This window comes from Henckelia pumila, chromosome 1 (assembly GCF_033568475.1).
Source record: "Henckelia pumila isolate YLH828 chromosome 1, ASM3356847v2, whole genome shotgun sequence".
NCBI lineage: Eukaryota > Viridiplantae > Streptophyta > Magnoliopsida > Lamiales > Gesneriaceae > Henckelia > Henckelia pumila.
The window spans coordinates 165,567,192-165,577,774 of record NC_133120.1 but is presented as its reverse complement, the minus strand read 5'-3'; the positions used below and the strand labels follow the sequence as shown (position 1 = coordinate 165,577,774).

Genomic DNA, 10,583 nt, shown 5'->3' with positions numbered 1-10,583 from the left:
TTCATTTTTAAACCATAAACCTCTTTTAGTGGACAAGAAATAATATTTTTCTTCTCCTCCTCTTTTTCCGAGGTTAACCAAAGTTTCTAGAGACATCTCTTTGCTGTTTTTTTTTTAAAATTTAAAACTTTACAAAATATATACATTATCAATCTTTTAGACTAATTTTCATATCAAATGCGTATGTATTTTTTTTTTAAATATTTTTTTAGAAAATATTACTTTATGTTGTGTAGATCATATTCTTCAAAATTGACTTTTTTTTTTGACAAGTGAAAATTGACTTTGGAGTGTGAGATTTAATTCTTTTTTATTTTCGGTTGTTTACATTAGACACAACAACAAGAGTCAAACATATAATTTTAGTCATATATTACAAATATCTTGTGCTTTAGCTATTTCCCAATAAACTATATGAATATTGATATAATTAAATCAACAAAAATTATAAATTCGGTTCCACGTGTCCATTCTATTCGATATTGATATCGTTAAATTCATATTTAATCACATATTTTTCACATTTTGACAATTTTATCAACTTTTTAACGTATTAATGTGACTACACATGTCCGCATTACATCTATGCTAAATCAACGTCACATGTCGAATAGAAAACTAAAATTATAAACGTATAACAACAGTGAATTAAAACCCAAAATTTGACGACACAAACAATCAACATAAAACAAATAGCACAAAAATTGATATAAGATGGATCAATTTTATTAGACTGATAAATATATATCATATCGATCTGTAATAGATCTCATAATAACAGACCTACTCATTAAAAAAAAATATTTAGACCAAAATTGTTGTTACCCTAAATTAATTATTTAATTAAAAATGAAAATATCACACGCTGACACGCACAATTGAGTGTGAATGAATTCAAGAGATGGCGAGTGTTTTATTTAGGGAATAAATAAATAAACCTCTCTCTCTCTCTCTCTCTCTCTCTCTCTCTCTCCGAAACTGCCAAGCTATCTCCATCAAGAACTCCTCTCTTTTTCTCTCCCCTACGGCCTCTCTCTCTCTCTCTCTCACACACACACACACACACACAAAGCTAAAGCTGTGTGTTTTGTACCTACACACATACAGTATCTCTGCAAATATCTTTTTGTTTTTACACAGATTTTGCGTAATATATTATGTGTTAATAGTACAGTGTAGTTGTGTAAATATCAGAGAAAGAGAGAAGGGGTGTCTGTGTGTGCACATATATGGCGAGGTACAGTGGGATCCAAGCAATGGAGGGGGTGCCCGTGGAGGAATGGGTGGGACCGGGCGGTGAAACAGGGCTTGAAGGTCTGTTGCATTTCAGTTTCATCTGAATTTCGCTTGAATTTGAGTCCGATTTCCTGGATTTTGGCTCGAGGTTTGGTAATGTTGATTGAGTTGAGGTGGGTTTTTTCCTGAATGCAGAACCCATGTGGCGATTAGGTTTTGGTGGTGGGTCCGATTCATACCCCGAGAGGCCTGATGAGCCCGTTTGTATCTATTACTTGAGGACTGGGTTCTGTGGATACGGCAATCGCTGCAGGTTCAATCATCCCCGTGATCGTAGCGTGGTAAAATCATCGGGTTTTCTAGGTTTTAGTGATTTATTCTGATTTTTCAATGCACGATTGCTGTGATCCTTGGAGAAAAGGCGGGATTTTGTCAAGTTTTTTTAATTTGTTTATTACGGTTTCGGTGAAAATCGAAGCCTTATGTTTTTGGTTCTTGTTTTGATGATACTGACTGGGAAAAAGTATCTGCTTTAAGACGATTACGTCAATAGGATGATCGTGAGTTTGACGGGCTCTGCATATATTTTATTGCAATTTTGAGTTAAATATTAAGTTTTTGCTGTTTAGTAGGAGTTTATGCTCTATCGATTATATGGAAGTGGATTAAACTGGAAAAAAGACATTTGCATTTCCATGATGGCAATACTCTGGTGCACATGTACTGTGGAGTATTAGTGGAATTTAAATTTGATATGATTTTGGGCAGAAGTGGAGACTTTCTTGTTATCATCTGATGTATGCTAAGAAAAGGCTGGGAAAAAATTTACTTTTAGATGATCTCATAAGCTGATAGAAATATTGGTGTTTTGCTAACCATAGGCAGTGGGAACTTTGAGTGCTGGTGGACGCGAATTCCCCGAACGATTTGGGCAACCTGTCTGTCAGGTATATACTTACTTGTGTTTTTCTTTGGCTTTAGAATCTTTTTAAACGTTCATGTAAACAAAATGTTTAATCCTTCTTCAGTATAAAATTGACATGCCAAATTCTATAAGCATACACTATACTGTTCATATTCTTAAGTGCTACATATTACCTTTTGAACTTGAGTTTTTCATTGCTTGTATTATGCTGTATAATAAACATCCATTTGTTTTTAGAGTAAACATCCATTTTTGATGGTGCTTCTTAATGATTAATTCAATGATTATTGTTGCTTCTAGAAGAGTGAGTCTCTGTTTGTTTGTTATGCATTTGTCCTTTTCCTTATATAAAATGGGTAACTGAAAGGTTGTTCTCATTTTGGCAAGTTCTTAATGTTGTTTAGGTCCGCAGAATTGGGAAAATCCATTTACTGACGAGTCCATAATTATATAACCAATTACTTCTCGTTACTGCATTTATTAAGAACTCTACAGTTTTGACTCGCTCTCAAATACTTGGTGTTCGCAAAAGATGCATCATTTAGACACAACCTTGAGTAGTTTGTTAATTGCCTCGCCTATTTTGGGAGGCTAAGCTTTTCCTTATTGATCGATGGTGCTTCATCTGCTTGCTGTTTGTATTATTTCCCTTAGTTTCATTTGGCGTATGTTTCAAAATTATTTTTTCCAATCTGTCTCCTGTATATGAAGATTTAATTGCTGAGTTAAATGTCAGAATCTACAACATACACATGGGAGATTCTTGCATAGAATTTCAGTTTTTCCTTTTCTTAAACAACCAAATTTTATGTTGCTGATCAATTATTCATTCTCTGTTTTTTCGATTGTGTGTGTGTTAGGCCCAATATACCAAAGGCCCAAGCCCTTATCTTAAGACTCATCAGAAGGATCTAGATGGGGAGAAAAGAATAAATAGAGAAGAGATAGTTAGTTAGATTATTCACGCTTATTGTATTTGGTTCTTACTAGCTTGTGCTAGGGTTGTTACTAGCTTATGCTAGGGGCAAGGAGTTATTCTTCTTGTAAAGTGTGTTAGGAGATTTAGATCCTAACAGTGTGTAGTAAAAAGTATTAATTTCTTAGTTAGTTCGAACTGGAACATTGAATGACTTCTGTTGCAATAAGGAGGACATCATGATTATAATTCTCCAAGTTTACTTCCATACTAATTTGAATCAGCTATACCAGTAAAAGATGCAAGGTTGATTTTTTTCTCCCCCATATTTCCTCCTTCACCATCCTAGTCTTGTATCTTTCAGATTGACTATGTTTTGTTCAATAATTTCTGCAGAGAAATGTGTCACACCGTGTTTTGTTCATTTAAGTGTTTTATGTTGCCTATGACATTGATTCTATAAACAACCAAGAAAAAGAGCTAATTCTATTTAACAATTCAATAAGATCATGCTATTTTGAATGCAAATTTCATGATTCCCAATATTTGCTCTGACATTTGATGTGGCCTATATAGTTATTAGGTCACATGCTTTAAACATTTGTGCTGCAGATAGCAATCAGCACTTACTTCATTACGACTCGCTATTCGTCATCAATGCAACTGCCGTTATATAATTTATCCTTTTCATTTAAGTAACCTGCTTTCCTTTCTGTTGAGCACCAATCTTCCCTCTTATGTATACAGTAATTTCAGTGGTGAAATGATAAGTACTACTCTGTTTGCACCAATTTTGTAGTACTACATGCGTACTGGAATGTGTAAATTTGGTGCTTCCTGCAAGTATGACCATCCAAAGCACGGTGCCGAATCACCAGCCCCGGTGACACTGAATTTTTACGGATATCCCTTGAGGCCGGTATGCCACTCTGGAATTTTTGGTCATGTTCATACTTTTATCCGATATCTATGCTTTCATTTTACATGATATTCTCAAACAATCGAGCTGTCTTATGTTGTCCTTGTTGCAGGGCGAAAATGAATGCTCGTATTATGTTAAAACAGGGCAGTGCAAGTTTGGCGTCACTTGTAAATTTGATCATCCTCAGCTATCTGGGATACATTTGCCACCTCAAACCCCTCTCCCTGGGGGTTTGGCTGCCTCAGCAACCTTGTCTGCACCTGCTGTTTATCCAACCATGCATTCTCCTGTTCAATCTTCTCAACAATATGGGTTGGTATCCAGCAACTGGCCCATTGCCAGACAAACTGTGCTTTCGGGTTCTTATGTTCCTGGGAATTATGGCCCCTTGCTCCTGTCCCCAGGAGTTGTTCCTGTTCCTGGTTGGACCCCCTATCCGGTAGGTGTAGCTGAAGCTTCTTGTTTAATCTGAAGAATATTTCGATACTTTTATTTTACATTAACATGTACAAGTACATTGGTATAGGCGTCAGTTAGTCCTGTGGCCTCGCCAGGTACTCGACCCACCAGTGGTGCAGGGCCAGTTTATGGGTTAGCACAGTTATCTCCTTCAGCGACTGCGTATGCAGGACCATATCTTTCTGTAACTTCTTCTACTGGCCTCTCACGAAGCAGTTTGGAGGAACACGCCTTTCCAGAAAGACCTGGCCAACCAGAATGTCGGTACTATTTAAGGACTGGGCATTGTAAATTTGGACCTACATGTAAGTATCACCATCCATCAGAATGGAATGCACCAAAACCCGATTTCGTGCTTAGCCTGATGGGTCTGCCTTTACGCCCAGTAAGAATTGAACTCTATGTTTAATGTTTTACGTTCACTCAATCTTTATCATTGTGTGCACTCCCTAACTGCTATTTATAAACCTTTTCTGGGGTCCCTTGTCCATGTGCTCTTATGTTTCATCATGATAACATTTCTCATAATCTCTCGTTTTGAATTCAGGGCGCATCAGTCTGCTCTCATTATTCCCAAAATGGAGTATGCAAATTTGGTCCATCATGCAAATTCGACCACCCAATGAGCATTTTGAGTTACAGTCCATCCACATCATCTCTGAGCGATATGCCTGTTGCGCCTTATCCAGTGGGATCTACAAACGCAACTTTGGCTCCATCATCATCCTCATCAAACCTAAGGCCCGAAATTCTTTCTGGTTCAAGAAAAGACGCGTTCCCATTGCAAGTGTCTTCGACAAGCAGTTCAAGTTCTTCAGTCGGTTCAATATTGTCTAAGAGTGACCACCTTCCCCAATCTAGTGTTCCTGGTGGCAGTAACCCTAGTCAGGGAAGCAAGGTTCGCACCTCGAGCTGAAAACAATTATCAACTCAACACATTATCCGTTGCCTCCCTTTGAAAACCGAGCATAGGTTTTTTGCATATATTTTCTGCAAAATGCATCATCTGTGTTCTTGATACAATCACATGGCCACCATTTTCATTTCGAATAAATCCATACATCCCCTCGAGTCTCGAGAGATCTTGCAACACCTTAGCCTTTTCACTAGCCTTTTGAATAACAACAAACAGTGCAACTTCCCATTTAGGTATTTGCATTGCATCGCTGCTCAAATTTTGGATCCTGTTGTCTCTATTTATGCTCTACTTTTCAGAACGAAAAAGATACGACGTGGCTCACCATTCTCCACCCAGATTTAACTGTAATCGCGCCGCACCCTTTTCATTCATTCCCTCATCGGAAGAATTGACAGGGTATGAACACGAAGGCGTGCCAGTTCCACCCCTTCTTTTTGCCTGGGGTTTTGTTGTTGAAAGCAATGATAAACCAAGAATTACAGGGCAATTTAATGCTGCCTCTTTATGTAAGTTATGTAGTTTCGTTGTGGAGTATGAATTGACTGAATGCTTCTTTTCCCTTCATATTTTTTTTCATATATACAAGATAATTTAGGGCTCATGAGATGCCACCCTTCTTCATTAAGAGGTTTATTTGTTTATTTTTGAAATACATATTTTATTTTTTCACATCCTACGACAGCAAAGACGACCACTTATAATTTAGGGCTAATGAGATTCCACCCGAGAGCATTATTTTTTGGTGAGTTTGGTCATTGGATCTACACTGAGAGTAATATGAGAGAAATAACTCAACCTAGTTTAGGGTGGTCAAGCATTTATACTATCACGGAAAACTTTTATTATTGCACGACGGGGAAATTATATATTCATGGTTTTTTTCTTTTTTCGATCGATTTTTTTTTATTACATGGAAATCTGCAAATCGCTATCTTTCGATGCGCATTAAGTAAATTTCAATCTAAATCGATATCTTTCTATGCTCATGGAATAAATCTCAATCTAGCATTTGTTGATCATATTCAATTAGGTGATGAACTATGAAATGGATGTGGTTGAATAAACTTTATTGTATGGTGGGCGCTGTAGGCCTTTCACGAGGTCAGATTCTCTTGTAGATAAAAAGTACAAATGATGATGCACTTTGTACAATCGATACCGACATTTATAGATGTCGCACTTAAATGTTCCAAAAATTTCTTTATGTGGGGTTATAAGTCTTCGACTTCTAGCTAGCACGATTTCAACAAATCGTGTACTTTACTTTCTAGTTGACAAAATATAGATGACAATTATATATTCTTGTCAAACATTTCCGAACCGTACTTACCAATATCATTTTTTAATGTAACAAAAGATGAAAAATTTTAAAATCAAATATATAAATTCCTCTCACTCTCTGCCTTGTCACCCCTAGCTAGTTCAAATTTTTTTATTCTACTTTATTTTATTTTATTTTATTTTATTTTTTTTGAAGTAAACCAAGAGTTCGAAACAGTTGACAAAGTCACACTCTACCTAGCTTGTTCAAATTAATTTGGTGTCCACTCCATATGAATATGACCATAGCTAATGAGATTATATCAAATTTGAGCTCGAGAGCTCGTTCCAAACTTGGGTAAAAGTAGAGTTTTAAGCTCGAGAGCTCGTTCTAAACTTAGGTAAAAGACGAGCCACGAGCCTTGGGGAAAAGAACTAACCACTTAAGCCCACAAGGGGATGTCCAAGTTGGTGGAATAGGTAAACTCTTGGCCATAGGTCAGGAGTTCGATTCCCCCTACCAACATCTTATTGGACTAGCCTGTCACACATGACTTGTCTAGTGTGGTTTATCTGACTAACTAGCGTAGTTTGCAGGCTATTGCGTTAGTTCAGGGGTTTATCTAGAGCGCACCGCAAGGTAGCGGCTGCGGGTTCCCACGTAAAAAAAAACAAATTAAAAAACGAACTAAGCTCTTAAATAATCTTTTGTTGGTATAGATAGATTTCATGATCATGAGTACGTAATTAATGCACATAAACAAATAACCGTACGCGAATGAATCATACAAATAAAATTAAAGGGACACCTATTTAGTTCAAAAATTGAAGATTTATTGCTAGTTAATCATAAGCTGCATGCCATGCATATATTACACACACTATATATTTAGTTAGTGCTGTTAGGAAAATTGGAGCAAACATACATATAAAATCTGCTCACTCTCTCTCCCTGATCATAACTAATCTCACTATATATTATCATACATATGCATGATCTTAATGCATCATTATTCGAATCGGATCCGAGCCCGCCCGAGTTAGACCCACAAAGCCCCAGCCTTCTTGAGCATGGGCTTTAGGATCATCTTGAGATGAAGACTCATGACCTCATTCGCCCCTCCCACCAGTTCACCGCCGATGAACACCGCGGGCACGGTGGGGTTGCAGCCGAGCCTCGACAGCGCTTGCTCGATTTCCGCGCCCATCGGCATCTCGTCGAGCTCATGAACCGTAGGGTTGACTCCGAAATCGCGGAAGAGCGTCCAGACCGTGTGGCTCATGCAACACGAGCTCTTGCTGAAGATCACGACGGGTTTTTCGGCTGCCATCTTGCGTAGTACTCCCTCCATTATATTGAGACGGGGAAAATATTGAATTTGTTTGTTGGTGATATGAGAGTTGTTGGTTTTGGTGTGAGGATAATGGGGGAGTGCATGGGACTATTTATATAGAAAATCTCGATGGGTTGATTCCCCTTTTTCAAATATGGATGAAACCAATATATAATATATAATATTTTATTCATTGTACTATATATTGACAAAAAATATCTATACATGAAACATATCATTTATAGTTAACAGAGTAGGTCTCTTGATTAGAAAATAGTTTCACCTATTTATATTCGTAAGAGGAGTCGACTTAATCGATATTAGGAGTAGAAAGTAATAATATTGGCATAAAAAATCATACTTTTTCATGAACCGGACCGGGTCACGTAAAAGATCAATCAATCTCAAGAAATTGAACCGCGAGACGTATGTTTTCATAAAAAAAAATTGCATTTGCCGCTTTATTATCTAAACATGTTTAATAAACTCGAAATGATGGATTTGGAACCACTGGTTTTATATACTTCATTCGAAACGTTGACAAATTTCGATGGATTCGAAACCCATAATTGTTTTTTTCCTCGAATGCACTAGGTCTCTTCGGAATATTTGTAAATATTTTTAGAAAATAAAATTTTGCTATCATTTTTTTTTATGTGTAATACGACAGGGGAAAGAAAAAGTGGGCATTGCACGATAACGAATCTCTACATATATACGGAGGAAATGGAGATATGTCCTTGGTACGGTTGGCCTTTTAATTTCTCCTCTCATAGTATAAAGATTAATTGATGATCCATCAACATTATTATTTGGGATAACAATATTCCCACATTTTGATAATACATTTTTGTTATTAATATATATTCCCTTGAACATTAATCAATAAAAGCTATATATTAGCAAGATAATGATCCGATATATGTAAATATTGGGAATATTTGATTTGATATCTTCTGAGAATGGTCAATTTTAAACAATGTTCTGCATTTTATATTGTCTACATGCCTCTCTTTATTCTGAATGCGATTTTATGCCCAACAAAATTGTTACAAGTGTGTAGTAATAATTTTAATTTATTTGGCTCACCACTTTTATATATAGTAGTTTTAAACCATAAAAAATGTAATTAATTCGTCGGGCGAGCTATAATGAAAACAAATTTTTTAACCATATAATTACAGTCAAAATAACATGTTTTGATCATTTTCTCAAGTAGAAAAAAATTATTTACGGATAACCAGTAGAGATGCATCTTATATAGGAAGTGCTGACGTGGTGCCAAATATATAATAAATTTTACAATGTCACATCAACATTTTTCAGTGCTACATTATCATTTTTAGTGTCACGTCAACGGTTTAGTAAGACTAAAAACTAACAAAATACACCAACAAAATGCAAAGTTACAAGATTAAAACACAAATTTGAAAAATTAAAAAGAAAAAAAACACATGATAACTTAAAAAAAGACTAAATTTGCTATTTAAAAAAAATTTTATATTTCCCACCTCATTGTGAAATCTTGGTCACACCAACTTATTTCAATATTTTTATTGTGTTAATTGAGAAATCATTTTTTAAGTGTCCTATTTTCAAGTATTATTGAATTGTTAGGAAAACAGATAATATTAATTAATATATAGCTTTTTATTATTAATTATTGTTAGGAATCAATCGGGAAGAGTTTTGATATTTGAGAATTACCAGACAAACAAACAAGAACACAATCTCAATGCACACAGATCAAAGTACCAACTCACGCGAAGCAAATAAACGACACAAGTGTTTACGTGGTTCGGCAAGAAATTTGCCTACGTCTACGGAGAGCAACACAACCACTTTATTAATCACCAACAGAACAAATCCAAACTCAATAACCAGAGCTTATTACAGAGATAGACCTTAAAACTATTAATGCTAGATACAGACACGATTCAAGCTTTTGATCCTTGAATCTTCCGTCACAATTTGCGCCCAAGTTTTCTCCTCTGAAATTTCTCTTTTCTTCTCTCAATATATTCTGAAGAATTTGATTTTCTGTTATTTTCGTTGCGGCCAGCTTCCATCTGCTTATATAGAGAATTAAACCAACTTTCATCTTGGTCTTTAGGTCAACACCAACTTACGACCCAATTATAAAGTCAACATGGTCCAACCCGATAAGACTTCATTCATCAGTCTGATCTGCTCTCGTGCATCGATCTGCATTGATCTGCCTTCAAGCTTACAGCTTATCGGACACTTCATCTGACTTCTAACCAAGTCACAGTACTCGAACAATCGATCTGCATGAACTCATCCGAAGACTCATCTGACCATCACTTTGATTTGATCCTAGTATTCGATCTGGACCATGAATTCATCTGATCACTGAACTCATCTGATCTGCACTATTTGATCTGATCTCTTCTCTATTCTTATTCAATCTGATAGAAGCATACTTCAACAATCTTCACCTTGATTCTTTCAAGTTGAATGCTGTTCTCCATCCTAGCCTCCTTGGCTAATTTTCAATCACTGCATTGACTAAGTCCAAAAATTTCTTGAACTTAGCATACAGCAGTGATTTCGTCATAACATCTGCATGGTTTTATTCTGATGCTATCTTC

General features: G+C 36.1%; 2 protein-coding genes across 2 annotated transcripts; one reads left to right on the top strand and one right to left on the bottom strand.

The window, feature by feature from the left end:
• Positions 1 to 960: 960 nt before the first annotated feature.
• LOC140882312 (zinc finger CCCH domain-containing protein 34-like) lies at positions 961 to 5,982 on the top strand. The gene is made up of 7 exons (XM_073288251.1): positions 961 to 1,314; positions 1,432 to 1,577; positions 2,118 to 2,183; positions 3,877 to 3,996; positions 4,109 to 4,438; positions 4,526 to 4,843; positions 5,006 to 5,982. Exons 1-7 carry the CDS (start codon positions 1,230 to 1,232, stop codon positions 5,372 to 5,374), a joined length of 1,434 nt encoding a protein of 477 aa, XP_073144352.1. The 5' UTR covers positions 961 to 1,229; the 3' UTR covers positions 5,375 to 5,982.
• Positions 5,983 to 7,429: 1,447 nt separating this feature from the next.
• LOC140874688 (monothiol glutaredoxin-S5-like) lies at positions 7,430 to 8,032 on the bottom strand. Its single transcript, XM_073278044.1, has one exon. The coding sequence runs from the start codon at positions 7,987 to 7,989 to the stop codon at positions 7,678 to 7,680; it is 312 nt and encodes a 103-aa protein (XP_073134145.1). The 5' UTR covers positions 7,990 to 8,032; the 3' UTR covers positions 7,430 to 7,677.
• Positions 8,033 to 10,583: the final 2,551 nt, after the last annotated feature.

Excerpts from the sequence above, each read along its gene's own strand:
- LOC140882312 (XM_073288251.1), top strand. The coding sequence starts at position 1,230 with ATGGCGAGGTACAGTGGGATCCAAGCAATGGAGGGGGTGCCCGTGGAG. Across the intron at positions 1,315-1,431 it reads CGGTGAAACAGGGCTTGAAG|AACCCATGTGGCGATTAGGT; the intron begins GTCTGTTGCATT and ends TCCTGAATGCAG. Across the intron at positions 2,184-3,876 it reads TTGGGCAACCTGTCTGTCAG|TACTACATGCGTACTGGAAT; the intron begins GTATATACTTAC and ends CCAATTTTGTAG.
- LOC140874688 (XM_073278044.1), bottom strand. The coding sequence starts at position 7,989 with ATGGAGGGAGTACTACGCAAGATGGCAGCCGAAAAACCCGTCGTGATC.